The sequence below is a fragment of the Balaenoptera acutorostrata genome, chromosome 10, assembly GCF_949987535.1.
Source record: "Balaenoptera acutorostrata chromosome 10, mBalAcu1.1, whole genome shotgun sequence".
Lineage (NCBI taxonomy): Eukaryota > Metazoa > Chordata > Mammalia > Artiodactyla > Balaenopteridae > Balaenoptera > Balaenoptera acutorostrata.
In genome coordinates, this window is record NC_080073.1 from 67,590,310 (window position 1) to 67,605,110 (window position 14,801).

Sequence of the window (14,801 nt, forward strand, 5' to 3'; positions counted from 1 at the left end):
CGCGCAGGCTCAGTAGTTGTGGCTCACGGGCCCAGTTGCTCCGCAGCATGTGGGATCTTCCCAGACCAGGGCTCGAACCCGTGTCCCCTGCATTGTCAGGCAGCTTCTCAACCACTGCGCCACCAGGGAAGCCCCTGCTCTTCCTCTTTAAAATGGGGATAATGATGCATACCTCATATGGGGTATTGCGAAGACTAATTGAGATAATGTGTTTAAGTTCCTTTTCAGTGCCTGGTACAAAGTAAAATGTTGTCATACTTTTTTATTTTTTTAAGGCTTGAAAAAATGAAAAATGACATTTATTTTATATGGAGCTGTAAATAGAGTTAGATTTTGCATAGAATACAGTATAGAAGTTAGATGTATGGTACCTATTTAATACAGTCACTCTGAGAACGTCAGTGCTAATAAGCAGTGTAACTTATTCATTTTATTTGAAGTATGTTCCTCTTTTTTCAGAGAGAAACATACTTGAAAAAGTTCCTATCACTTTTTTTTCTTGAAAATAGTTTTTTATCAGAAGGAAAAGTAGCTTGTCTTAGTGATTCTCAGCTGAGGTAGGGACGTGGGGTCTTATCAGAATCTGTGCAGAGGAGAGGGGAGACACACAGTCCTCAAAACTAATTTTATGTCTTCAAAAATTATTATCTTTAAGACTAATTCTTCTGACGGATGCCCTGCCCCCATTTCTGAGCTGAGGCGGCTTCCCTGAATACTTAAGAGTAAAGGAAGGGTTGCTGGGAGGAAATAACTGTAATATCTTATTTTAGATACAAAAGGGGCTTGAAAAACAAAGCCTGCTGGTACCTAGTGATTACAAATAACGTTGAGTTCTGTCTTCTGCTTTCCTTTCCTTCCTTAAGGACTGTGTTTCCTCCAGTTTACTCAGGGATGTGCACTGTATCTTCCTTTACTTTCAGATGTTGTTGTTGTTGTTTTACATAGTGGAAGTGTTTAAAGTGTTCTTTTTTCCCTTTCACACCAGTCCTGTTTCCTAGTAGGTGGCCCTTCTTTACAGGAAAAGAGGAATTCTCTTTCCCTCTGTGGCAAGTTAGTTTTCAGAGAATAGGAGCCATTATGGAAAACTTGTTTTTTTGGTTCCGAGAATAAAATTGACTCATACTCAGTAAATGTTGATTAATTTTTTTTTTATGAATTAAAGTCAGTAAAAGTATGTGTAAGGGTCTGGGATTTTATTTTACCCTATTTAGAAGCTAACAGCCTGCTCCAGTTCATGGCAGTTGCTGGCAGAGCACGAGGCTCCTGGGTCAGAGACAAAGGACTTTATTACTCATGGCCCAGCAAGCAGCATAAACACAGGTTTGCACTAGTTCCCCTTGCCCCCACAGGTCCCACGGGCGTGGTATGAACAGGCCCCGACGGATGTCTGTACGTGTGTTGTAGGAGTGGAACACTGAGCTTGGGGAGTCCATTGCTTTTATAGTACGTGGTACACAAGCCTGCTCTTTGCCCTGGAGGGGGACATTACTTCATCCCTCAAAACTCTTTGCAAACAGAATCCTGAGAAGTGGCTTGGGTAAGGAGCAGTCAGGGTCATGTGTTTTGTGTTTTTCTTACCCACCAAGACATGTAAGAGTGTGAGAGACCCATGGAGGAGGAGCTCTCTCAACAGGAAGTTTATACAGTAGGTCACTGATAGAAATCTTAGGTAGATTTATTGTGAAATATTTGCCATAATGAAAGGTATAGAGAGTGATATAATGAATAGCCATACAGTCACCTCCCAACTTGCGAAATAAGCATTGTCCATACAGGTGACACTTGCTGTGGTCTCCTCCTCTTGTCCCACAGGTAAGCATTTCCCTGAATTTGTTGTTACCATGCCAGTGCATTTCTGTGTATGTGTTAATATCATACAGTACGGTGTGTTTATAAACTTCTAAAAATTTTTTACTATCATTTAGAAAATTGTTACAGAGCCCTTTTACATAGTATTGGGTTGGCCAAACAGTTCGTTCGGGTTTTCCAATAACACCTTACTGAAAAACCCGAATGAGCTTTTTGGCCAACCCAATACCATGTTAGTCACTGTAGGGGAAAATTGTAAAGATAAAACTCTTGCCCGTCATGATGTTATGGTCCAAGGAAAGCCACCAACACTGAAAACATAGCTTAGTAAAAGGAAAGGATATGTGGGGAAAAAAAAGTTGGTAAACAACATATAACTCTAAAGTCAGCTATTAGCATCTAATATATGTAAGGGCTAAGTATAGTTACAGATGGAAGGAGAAATGGAATTCATTATTGGGGTAGAAAATAGTGGCTATGTGAGGCAACAACAGTGAGAACTTATATGGGTGAGATTCATCTAGATAACTTGTCATACAGGAGAGGGGGTTACGCTGTGAGGCAATGGCCTTAAGTTGATCCAGCCAAAAAGATGAGAGAAGGGAGCTGGGAGTAGTCAGTCAACAGGGCAGTTAGCTACAAGGTATGTAGGCCCAGCATTCTGTCTGGGAACCATTTTATTAGGAGGGATGGCTAAGACTAAGCCCCTGATCAAAGGGCTCAACATCTAATTGTGCAGCAGTAGTTACACATGGGAAAATTAGAGAACACCCTAAGACCCTCTCTGATTATGACCTAAATGTGTGTTACAGATTCCAGGGATGTAGAAGGTACGAGTTTAATGTGAGTTCAAGCAGTTAGGGAAAGAAAGCCTCAGTGAGAAGTCTGGAGTTGGGCCTTGAATGGCAAATTGTGATAAGGGTGCTCCAGGAAAAGGAGTGGGTGGCAAGAGCACATGAGCAAAGACTGGAGACAGTGACTGTGGAACAGGGAGAGGATGGGCCTGTGTGAATTGTTTATGTCCAGGCCCCTTGACCTGTAGAATTTCCCATGGCCTGGATTTTGCTGATTGCACACTTATGGTGCAGTTCAGCAGTTTTCCTCTGTATTCCCTGCAAATTAGCATCTGGACCCAGTAGCGTGATGAGATTCAGGTTCAGTCCCTTTGGCAAGTCTGTAAGTGGTTGTGTGTTCTTTTGTCACATCAGTAAAGGTAGGTGTAAGGGTCTGGGGTTTCACTTTACCCTACTTAACAAGCCAATAATTAATCTGCTACTGTTTTATATTCTAACCTCATAGAGCTCTCTCTTCTGCTGTTTCAGGTAGTGTTTAAAAGTATAATGGCTTGCTTTCTGAGATGTCCTGGTCTGTTACCCCCCAACACCCCCGCCCCACTTTTATTTGGACCATCTCTTTTCTTCATTTCTGTCATGCTTAGTTTGGATTCCTCTCCCAGCAGTACCCTGTCCTAAGAAGGAGCCTTGGTTAGTTCCAAGAGTTTATAGGGTTAGATTGCTTCAGCTCCTTTGGGACCCTTGCCCCAAATCCCTCCAGTTTCAGTTGCTATTCTCAAATTGACCCACATTGCTTTTTGCTGAGTACTTGGTTATCTTGGAGTTCTTCTGTTCTCTGATCTGTCTGATGCCCTATTGTTTTCCTCTTTGTTGATTTGCACAGCTGCTTATAGCACTCATGTCCTGTGGCTGTTAATGTTTTTTCCCTGCCTGCTTGTGTATGAGGGTTTATGAGGATGCTTTATCTTCTAGTTTTGTTTTAAATGTTATCCATGGGTTTTTTAGTTGCAATCTAGTTCTGGTTTTATATGGAGATTCAGATATATCAAAAGGCTCTATTGCCATTGCTATAGCCATTTCTCCAGAATTCCCATCGTAGGTTCTTGAGTAGAAAGATGACATAGTCGTGACAGAATGAAATGTCTCACCTAACATCTTTTTTAAAAAAAATTAATTAATTAGTTTTTGGCTGCGTTGGGCCTTCGTTGCTCTGCACGGGGTTTCTCTAGTTGAGGTGGGTGGGGGCTGCTCTTCGTTGCGGTGTGCGGGCTTCTCATTGCGGTGGCTTCTCTTGTTGCGGAGCACGGGCTCTAGGCGCACAGGCTTCAGTAGTTGTGGCTCGTGGGCTCTAGAGCGCAGGCTCAGTAGTTGTGGCGCACGGGCTTAGTTGCTCCGTGCCATGTGGGATCTTCGGGAACCAGGGCTCGAACCCGTGTCCCCTGCATTGGCAGGTGGATTCTTAACCACTGCGCCACCAGGGAAGTCCTCACCTGACATCTTACACGGCATAGAGACAGTGTGGCCATTAGTCCCCATTTGTTCTTTAACTTTCTCTTTTCTCTAAATTGAGAAGTGTTATTCGCTATAATGCCCATTTGCAGATTTCTGTGGAAATAATAGCTTCTTATCATCACTCTTTTCAGGTTCACTAAGAATCTTTCCCCGGACAAAATCAATTTGAGCACCCTGAAAGGGGAGGGTCAGCTGACCAACCTGGAGCTGGATGAAGAGGTTCTACAGAATGTGCTGGAGCTTCCCACCTGGTTAGCCATCACTCGGGTCTACTGCAACAGGGCCTCAATCCGGGTGAGAATGGGGGTCAGAGTGCTGCTGCTCTCTTTGGCCAGCAGACCTGCCTTCTTGAGGGGTGACTCCCACAGCCCTGAGTCTTTGCTTTCCTCTTTCAGATCCAGTGGACAAAGTTGAAGACACACCCAATTTGCTTGGTAATGGCCTTTCTTGATTGCAAGTAATCAAATGGGGATGGCCGGGGTAAGGTTTTAGAAGATCTGAGAGAAGATGGGGAGGAGCCCTGATGGGCTGTCCCTTTTGGGAGTGTGGGTTCTTCTGTCTGGCTTGCGAGCTTCTCTGTGAGACAGAGTGACTATTGTCTGGGCTTTTTCTGGAACTGCTGTGCAACATAGCAGTTAGCACTGAGACACAAGACCCTGGAGTCCTGATTTTGTTTTGTTTTGTTTTGTTTTGATTTTCATTTTTCTTTTAAAACAAGTTTTGCTGCCCAGGTTCTACCTTTACATTTCCTTTGGATTCCTGACAGAGGAAAACTTAGAAGTTTAGTTCATGTTGACTGTTGGGTGATTATCAGCTGAAAGCCCTCCAGGAACTGATTGTTACATATCTTTACCCCAAAGACTGGAATCCCCAGGAATAGTAATATCTCAGTAACTTGGATTTATGTTTTCTTTTTCTGCTATGAGCTAATCCCATGCTTGTCATGGAGTTCTGCTGCTAATGGAAATGGAAGGGGGAAGATGAGGGCTCTCTTTGTATTTCAGTTTGTTCATTCATTCATTTGACAGACATTCATTATCTGCCTACTGTGGGCACAGCCCTCGACTAGGTATTGGAGCACAGAGATGGATAAGACACAGTCTGTGCTGTGTGGGATTTTGTGCAGATGCTTAGCTCTCTGTGGCTTTTATTTCAGTGTCTGGATAAGGTAGAGGTGGAGATGAAGACATGTGAGGAGCCTCGGCCCCCCAATGGACAGTCTCCTATTGCCCTCGCTTCAGGACAGAGGTTAGTTGCTTTGGGTCCTATTATTTCCAACATATTAACTGATCCGGATCACCTTTTAATTAAAAAATAAAAACTTTATTATGGAAAATTTCAAACATGCACTAAAATAGAGAGAATAGTGTACTGAACCCCCATGCACCCAAGATCTAACTTTCACAATTATCAACATTTTACCATTCTTTTTCTACTTTTCTTCTGCCACTTTGTGTGCATGTGTGTGTGTTCGCACACTCTGTAGTTCTTATTTATTTATTTATTTATTTTTGGCTGTGTTGGGTCTTCGTTGCTGCACGCGGGCTTTCTCTAGTTGCCGCGAGCGGGGGCTACTCTTCGTTGCGGTGCGCGGGCTTCTTATTGTGGTGGCTTCTCTTGTTGCAGAGCATGGGCTCTAGGTGCGAAGGCTTCAGTAGGTGTGGCACGCGGGCTCTGGAGCGCAGGCTCAGTAGTTGTGGCACACGGGCTTAGTTGCTCTGCGGCATGTGAGATCTTCCCGGACCAGGCTTGAACCTGTGTTCCCTGCATTGGCAGAAGGATTCTCAACCACTGCACCACCAGGGAAGCCCCACTCTGTAGTTCTTGAAAGCAAATCCCAGGTGCCATATGATTCCACCTGTAAATACCTCTGTATTGTGTGTCTTTAACAGACAAGGATTGAGAAGAAAGAAAAAACCCCACAGTACTATTATCACAATTAATAGAATTAATAGGGATTCCTTAATATCATCTAATACTTATTGCATATTCAATTGTCCTGAATTGTCTCTGAAATATTTTTTTACAATTCAGTGTAGCTCCACAGAACTCCACACCTTATATTTGGGGATATGCTTTTTAAAGCTCTTTAACTCTGAACAGTCCCCCACCCCCACACTTCTTCTTTTTTTTTAAAGAATTTCTTTTTTTTAATAGTAATCTTTTATTTATTTATTTATTATATTTATTTTTGGCTGTGTTGGGTCTTCGTTTCTGTGCGAGGGCTTCCTCTAGTTGCGGCAAGCGGGGACCACTCTTCATCGCGGTGTGCGGGCCTCTTCACTATCGCGGCCTCTCTTGTTGCGGAGCACAGGCTCCAGATGCGCAGGCTCAGTAGTTGTGGCTCACAGGCCTAGTTGCTCCATGGCATGTGGGATCTTCCCAGACCAGGGCTCGAACCTGTGTCCCCTGCATTAGCAGGCAGATTCTCAACGACTGCGCCACCAGGGAAGCCCCCACACTTTTTTATATATCATTTGTTCTTTGTAGAAACTGGAGTATTTCTTCTAAAGAATTTCCCACATTTTATATTTTGGCTGATTGTGTCCTCGAGGTGTCATTTAAAATGTTTCTTGTTTAATCTGGTAGTTAGATTTAAAGGCTGGATTTGATTCATTTGTTTGTTTGTTTCCTTGGTAAAAATACTTCATGAATGGTACCGTGTATTTCCTACTGTAACGTAACGGGAGGCACATAATATTCCTTTGGTTAGGATTAATCAGTGGATTCAGATGATGTTGGCCTGACTTGTCCGTTATGATAAGTTCCTCATCTACCTCTTACCTCATGGTTTAAGGACCATTGATGATAGTTGTCTATAGATCTATTATATCATTGTAGGATAGAAAATAGAGATTTTATAATTCTTTTTTCCTATTGCATTTATTAGTTGTGATTTTCTATAAAGAACTTTCTTTCACCAACTATTTGAAATACAGTTTGTACAGGAATGTCAGGATAAATGCTGGATTCTTTTTTTTTTTTTTTTTTTTAGCTACGTCGGCTCTTAGTTGTGGCACATGGGGTGTTTGTTGAGGTGTGCAGGATCTTTCATTGCGGTGCGGGCTCTGCGTTGCAGCACATGGGCTTCTCTCTAGTTGTGGTGTGCAGGTTTGCTCTCTCTAGTTGTGGCGCGTGTGGGCTCTGTAGTTTGCAGTGTGCAGGCTCAGTAGTTGTGGCATGCGGGCTTAGTTGCCCCGCGGCATGTGGGATCTTAGTTCCCCGACCAGGGATCGAACCTGCGTCCCCTGCATTGGAAGGAGGATTCTTTACCACTGAACCACCAGGGAAGTCCCTGTATTTTTTATTCATATGCTGAATCTTGGTTCCTAACTACAATAATATAATAAATGATTTACTTTTTCAATAGTTTCAAAAAATAACAAAACCAGTATTATAACTATCGATAAGACTACTGAATGCAGTAGCTTTCTTTGTGTGTATGTGTGTTTTAACCTTATGCTATATCCCATTAGGGATGTATCATCAAAATACTGTGTTTTAAAATTACTTGAAATCATTCTTCTTATGGTTGGATACCAATTTGACATACAGAGGCATTCATTTGTTTCATTTTTTTTTTAAGACAGTACAAGAGCAGTTTTAGGTTTAAACAGTAGTATTAAGAGCAAGATACAGAGGTTTCCCATATACCCCCTGCCCTCACACATGCATAGCCTCCCTCATTATTGACATCCCCCACTGGAGTGGTATATTTGTTACAATAGATAAACCTACATTGACACATCAGAATCACACAAAGTCCATAGTTTACATTAAGGTTCACTCTTGGTGGTACATTCTATAGGTTTGGACAAATGTATAATGACATATATTCACCATTATAGTATCATACAATGTATTTTCGCTGCCCTAAAAATCCTCTGTGCTCCACCTAGGCATCCCTCTCCCTGCGCCAACCACTGGCAACCACTGGTCCTTTCACTGTCTCCATAGTTTTTCCTTTTCCAGGATGATTCCTTCTTTTTAGATTGCCTTCTTTCACTTAGTAATATGCATTTAAGGTTCCTCCGTGTCTTTTTAGGACTCTATATCTCATTTCCTTGTAGTGCTGAATAATATTTCATTGTCTGGATATACCACAGTTTATTTATCCATTCACCTATTAGGGCATCTTGGTTGCTTCCAAATTTTGACAATTATGAATAAAGCTGCTATAAATGTCCATGTGCAGGTTTTTGTATGGACATTAAGTTTTCAACTCCTTTGAGTAAATACAAAGGAGCTTGATTGCTGGATCTGTGGTGAGAGTATGTTCAGTTTTGGAAGAAACCACCAAACTGTCTTCCAAAGTGGCTGTACCATTTTGCATTCCTACCAGCAGTGAATGAGAGTTCCTGCTGCTCCACGTCCTTGTCAGCATTTGGTGTTGTCAGTGATCTGCATTTTGACCATTCTGATAGGTGCATAGCGGAATCTCATTGTTGTTCTAATTTGCATTTCCCTGATGACATATGATGTAGAGCTTATAAGACACATGCTTATTTGCTATCTGTATATCATTTTTTGTAAGGTGTCTATGAAGGTCTTTGGTCCATTTTTTAATTGGGTTGTTTGTTTTCTTATTGTTGAGTTTTAAGAGTTCTTTGTATATTTTGGGTAACAGTCTTTTATCAGATGTGTCTTTTGCAGATGTATTCTCCCAGTCTGTGGATGGTCTTCTCATTCTCTTGACATTGTCTTTCACAGAGCAGATTTTTAACTTTAATGAAGTCCAGTTTATCCATAATTTCTTTCATGAATAGTGCCTTTGGTGTTGTATCTAAAATGTAATCGCTATACCCGGGGTCGTCTAGGTTTTTTCTTATGTTATCTTCTAGGAGTTTTATATCAGTTTGTTTTAAAATTTTAAATTGTTTTTAATTTATTTTTAACCTATGTAATATTACATAGTTCCAAAGTTAAAACTATAACACAAGGTATGTTTTATGTATGTACGTTTGTATTGTCCCCACTCTGTTTCTTACACAAAATGTAACATACCATAAACACTTTCCACATTGCTTTTTTCTTTTAAAAGTATATCCTGGGCTTCCCTGGTGGCGCAGTGGTTGAGAGTCTGCCTGCTAATGCAGGGGACGCGGGTTCGAGCCCTGGTCTGGGAAGATCCCACATGCCGCGGAGCAGCTGGGCCCGTGAGCCACAATTGCTGAGCCTGCGCGTCTGGAGCCTGTGCCCCGCGACGGGAGGGGCCGCGATAGAGAAAGGCTCGCGCACCGCGATGAAGAGCGGTCCCCGCACCGCGATGAAGAGTGGCCCCCGCTTGCCGCAACTGGAGAAAGCCCTCACACGAACCGAAGACCCAACACAGCCAAAAATAAATAAATAAATAAATAAATAAATTAAAAAAAAAAAAAAAAAAAAAAAGTATATCCTGGAGAGCACTTCATAGAAGTATGTAGAGAGATGTTTCTTATTCCTTTTGCACCTGCAAAATACTCAGTATATTTTATAGAGGCGTTATTGTTCATATAGCCAGTTCTTTGTTGATAGATATTTGAATTATTTCTAGGTTTTTTGCTGTTACAAATAGTGCAGTAATAAATGACCTTGTTTGTAAGTTACTTAGTATTTTTCCAGCATATTTTAAAAAACAGCTTTATTGAGGTAGAATTCATCCATTTAAAGTATACAATTCAATAGTTTTTAGTATATACACCAGGTTGTGCAACCATCACCACAATAAATTTTAGAACATTTTTGTTTTTTGTTTTTTGTTTTTTTTTTTAATTAATTAATTAATTAATTTATGGCTGTGTTGGGTCTTCGTTTCTGTGCGAGCGCTTTCTCTAGTTGTGGCAAGTGGGGACCAGTCTTTATCGCGGTGCGCAGGCCTCTCACTATCGCGGCCTCTCTTGTTGCGGAGCACAGGCTCCAGACGCGCAGGCTCAGTAATTGTGGCTCATGGGCCTAGTTGCTCTGCGGCATGTGGGATCTTCCCAGACCAGGGCCCGAACCCGTGTCCCCTGCATTGGCAGGCAGATTCTCAACCACTGCGCCACCAGGGAAGCCCTAGAACATTTTTATCACCCAAAAAGAAACTCCATACCTCTTAGAAGTCACTCTTCATTCTCCCCTGCCTTAGCCTTAGGCAACCATAAATCTACTTTCTGTATCTATTCTGATCATTTCATACAAATGGAATCATATATTATGTGGTCTGTTGTGACTGGTGTCTTTCACTTAGCATAGCGTTTTCAAGGTTCAGCTATGTGGTAGCATGTATCAGTACTTTATTCCTTTTATGGCTGAATAATATTCTATTGTGTGGATATGCCACATTTTATTTATCCATTCATCAGTTGATGGACATTTGGTTTGTTTCCACTGTTTTTGCTAGCATATTTTGGGATAGATTCCTGGAAGTGGGGCTGCTGGGTCTAACAGCAAAAACATGTATAATTTTGATAGACATTGCTAAATTACCCTCCGTAAGGATTTTGTAATTTCATGTTACCACCAGCAATGTTGTAAGAGTTCTTGTTTTCCAAGAGCCTTGCCAATAGACAATATTTTCAAACTTTAGACTTTTTTTTTTTTTAATTTATTTATTTTTGGCTGTGTTGGGTCTTCGTTGCTGCGCGCGGGCTTTCTCTAGTTGCGAGTGGGGGCTGCTCTTCGTTGAGGTGCACAGGCTTCTCATTGCAGTGGCTTCTCTTGTTGTGGAGCACGGGCTATAGGCGCGCGGGCTTCAGTAGTTGTGGCACGTGGGCTCAGTAGTTGTGGCTCGCGGGTTCTAGAGCGCAGGCTCGGTAGCTGTGGCGCACGGTCTTAGTTGCTCTGTGGCATGCGGGATCTTCCTGGACCAGGGCTCGAACCCGTGTCCCCTGCATTGGCAGGCGGATACTTAACCACTGCACCACCAGGGAAGTCCAAACTTTAAGATTTTTGTCTAAAGATAACACATGGTATTTCTGTGTAGTTTTTTGGTAAGTTATATTGAAGCGCACAAATCCTAAGTGTATAGATTAGTGATTCTTTACAAGAAGAAACAGACCATTTCCAGAATCCCAGAAGCCTCCTGCACCCTTCCTAGTCATACCCACCCTCAAGGATAACTTTATCCTGATTTTTAACACCACACGTTAGTTTTCCCTATTTTTAAATTTATATAAATGTAATCACAAATTATGTCATCATTTGTGTCTACATACTTTAGTTCAACGTGATGTTTGTGAAAGTCATCCATGTGGTTACATGTAGTTATCATTCATTCATCCTTATTACTGTATGTTATTCCATTATATGCCACAATTATCCATTCTGTTGTAGATGGACATTTGATTTGATTGCAGTTTCTGGCTATTAAGCATACTGATGCTACATCGAACTGTTCTCTGTCATGACTGTGGTGGTTGATACATGACTCTATGCATTTGTCGAAACCCTGGACGTGTACACCACAAAGAATGATCTTTTCTATACGTAAATTAAAAATGTGTAAGAAAAAAGAATAGTGATGCTATGAACGTTCTTATACATACCTCTTGGTGAACATATGTACACATTTCTGATTTGTATATATCTAGCAGTAGAGTTGCAGGGTCATAGGCTGTGCATATGTTCTGCTTTAGTTCATACTGCTGGACAGTTTTCCAAAGTGTTTGTACCACTTTTCCCCCTGGCAGTGTTGCTAGCACTTAGTATTGTCTCTCTTTTTATTTTAGCCATCTAATAGGTGTGTAGTTGTATCACATTATGATTTTAGTTTGCATTTTTTTGATGATTTGTTTATTAGAATTTCAAATATCCTCTTTCACAAAGCATTGATGTATTCTGCCCATTTATCTTTTGGGTTATTTTTGGGGTTATTTGTCTTTTCCTTATTTATTATTATTTTTTTAATTAACATCTTTATTGAAGTATAATTGCTTTACAATGGTGTGTTAGTTTCTGCTTTATAACAAAGTGAATCAGTTATACATATACATATGTTCCCATATCTCTTCCCTCTTGCATCTCCCTCCCTCCCACCCTCCCTATCCCACCCCTCTAGGTGGTCACAAAGCACCGAGCTGATCTCCCTGTGCTATGCGGCTGCTTCCCACTAGCTTTCTATTTTACTTGTCTTTTTCTTATTAATTTGTAGAAGTTCTTTTTTTTTTTTTTTTAATTATTATTTATTTATTTATTTATTTATTTTTTGGCTGTGTTGGGTCTTCGTTTCTGTGCGAGGGCTTTCTCCAGTTGCGGCGAGCGGGGGCCACTCTTCATCGCGGTGCGCGGGCCTCTCACCATCGCGGCCTCTCTTGTTGCGGAGCACAGGCTCCAGACGCGCAGGCTCAGTAGTTGTGGCTCACGGGCCTAGTTGCTCCGCGGCATGTGGGATCTTCCCAGACCAGGGCTGGAACCCGTGTCCCCTGCATCAGCAGGCAGACTCTCAACCACTGTGCCACCAGGGAAGCCCTGTAGAAGTTCTTTATACTGGAAACAAGTCCTTGGTTATATACATGTATTACAAATATCTTCTCCTACTATGTGGGTTCCCTATCACTCCTAATGTTATTTTTTTGTTGACCAGAAATGATAAATTTAATATAGTCCTATATATCTATTTTTCCCTTTATGGTTAGCACTTTTTGTGTCTTGTTTAAGGAATCTTTTCCTATCTCAAGGCATGAAGATATTCTCCTATGTTTTTTTCTAACTTTATTCTTTTAGTTTTATTGTTTGACTTTTCACATTTAGATCTACAATCAATCTTGAAACTTGTTTTTTTGTTTGTTTAATGTAAGATAAGGATCAATCTTATTTTTTCTCTTTGTAGATAGCCTCAAACTGACCATGCACCATTATTGAAAGACAGTCTTTTCCCTACTACACTGTCACTTTTGTCATAAATCAAGTAACTCTTAGTGTAGTTTTTATATACGAGTGAGGTTGAACATCATTTTATGTTTAATATCTATTTGCATTTATTTTTCTGTGAACTGTCCCTACTTTGTCCCGTTTTTATTGGGCTCTTGGTCTTTTTCTTCCGAGTTTTTTGAAACTCTTTATACATCAGAGATATTAGCCCTTTGTGATATAAATTGCAAAGATTTTTTTTTCCAGTTTGTAATTCCCAGACTTTTGTATCTCTTGTAATGAGAACTGTTTCACCTACATGTCAAGAATGTCTGTGTTTTCCATGTCCAGAAGGACTTTAAGGATGGCCTTTGTTCCTCTCCTTGCTGTTTCTGCCTCTCACTATAAAGCACAGCTATGCTCTTTGGGATAGATTTGACAGGGCAGAGGTGGGACCGTTCTTGACTAGATTTCACAGTATTAGACCTCATGCTAACCTGGCTGTACTTCTTTCCTCTTTTCACTACTTTTGCAGAGTATGTTCTGTCTTTGAAGATGTTATAGAAACCTAGTGTTTCCTTTCTGTTGTTATATCTCTCCTCACAGACAATATTCAATATTTATTCAGGTAGTTTGTGGACTGTGAAAATATTTTTTTCAATTTATTCTTTCTAACCAGAGATTGTTTCCAGGTCAACTCTTTCTTTTATTCCATTCTTAAAAAAAAATCTCATCAGAAAGAGTACTACATCATCATAAAAATTTTTAGAAATGTAAAAAATATAAAGCAGAAATGGGAGGAGAAAAATTTTTAAAAAGTCATCCACAGTTCTAGCATCCAAAGACAGGCGTTGTTAAGAGTCTTGTCTTACGTCTTCCAGTATAAAGAGTATGCCTACTAATTCCCTGGCGGTCCAGTGGTTAGGACTCAGCGCTTTCATTGCCAGGGCCCGGGTTCAATCCCTGATCAGGGAAGTAGAATCCCGCAAGCTGCACGGCATGGCCAAAAAAGAAAAAAGAAAAAAAAAGTATGCGTCAAGTCTCATATGATCCTGAATGTTGGTCTGCCTCGTTTGTTGTAGTGAGTATGGCTTTGCCGAGAAGGTGGTGGAGGGGATGTTCATCATCGTCAGTTCCATCACCATCAAGATTCACTCCAAGGCCTTCCACGCTTCTTTTGAATTGTGGCAGCTCCAGGGCTATAGTGTGAACCCCAACTGGCAGCAGAGTGACCTCCGCCTCACCCGTATCACTGACCCCCGCCGAGGAGAGGTGACAGCCCTGGCATTCTGAGAAGGGAGAATGGGGGGTTCAAAATAGGACTCATTCTTAAAGGATGTTATTCCTGCTTTGGGGATTTCCTCAAAGTCTCCCCCATCCTTGGGAACCCAAGAATCCCTTCTGTCCAGTGTTACTGTTACATCCTTTCCTCAGTAATGGATCTCTGATCCACTGCCTTCTGTGGGTAGGATCCCAGCTGAGAATGGTGGGGGTCTCTGCCTTGCCAGTCTTTTCCCCTTGGACTTCCTGCCTCTTGATTAATTTCATCCACAGAATTAAGGGATTTTACTTTCTTTCCTTCTAGGTTTTAACATTTAAGGAAATAACTTGGCAAACACTTCGAATTGAGGCAGATGCTACAGACAATGGTGATCAGGACCCAGTCACCACTCCACTGAGGCTTATTACCAACCAAGGCAGGATCCAAATAGCCCTCAAGAGAAGAGTGAGTGTGTTCTCTGTCCTCATGAAAACTTCCATCTTTTATTCTCCCAGATAGCATGCGAGATGGTGTTTCCTCCTTTTTGAGTGTTATTGGCCCCTGGAATGACATTTGAAAGGGGAGGACCTGCAATTCAGTGTTGCACTGTATCTGCT

At 41.4% G+C, this 14,801-nt stretch overlaps 1 protein-coding gene across 3 annotated transcripts in view; it reads left to right on the top strand.

Moving 5' to 3' along the window:
• The window catches only part of BLTP3A (bridge-like lipid transfer protein family member 3A), a 61,200-nt gene that overhangs the window by 19,008 nt on the left and 27,391 nt on the right, over positions 1-14,801 (top strand). For all 3 annotated transcript variants that reach the window (XM_007198003.2, XM_007198004.2, XM_007198005.2), the window contains exons 2-6: positions 4,247-4,409; positions 4,511-4,549; positions 5,272-5,363; positions 14,006-14,195; positions 14,509-14,649. In XM_007198003.2, the coding sequence (XP_007198065.2) occupies positions 4,247-4,409; positions 4,511-4,549; positions 5,272-5,363; positions 14,006-14,195; positions 14,509-14,649 (625 nt within the window). The remainder of the gene's footprint in view (positions 1-4,246; positions 4,410-4,510; positions 4,550-5,271; positions 5,364-14,005; positions 14,196-14,508; positions 14,650-14,801) is intronic.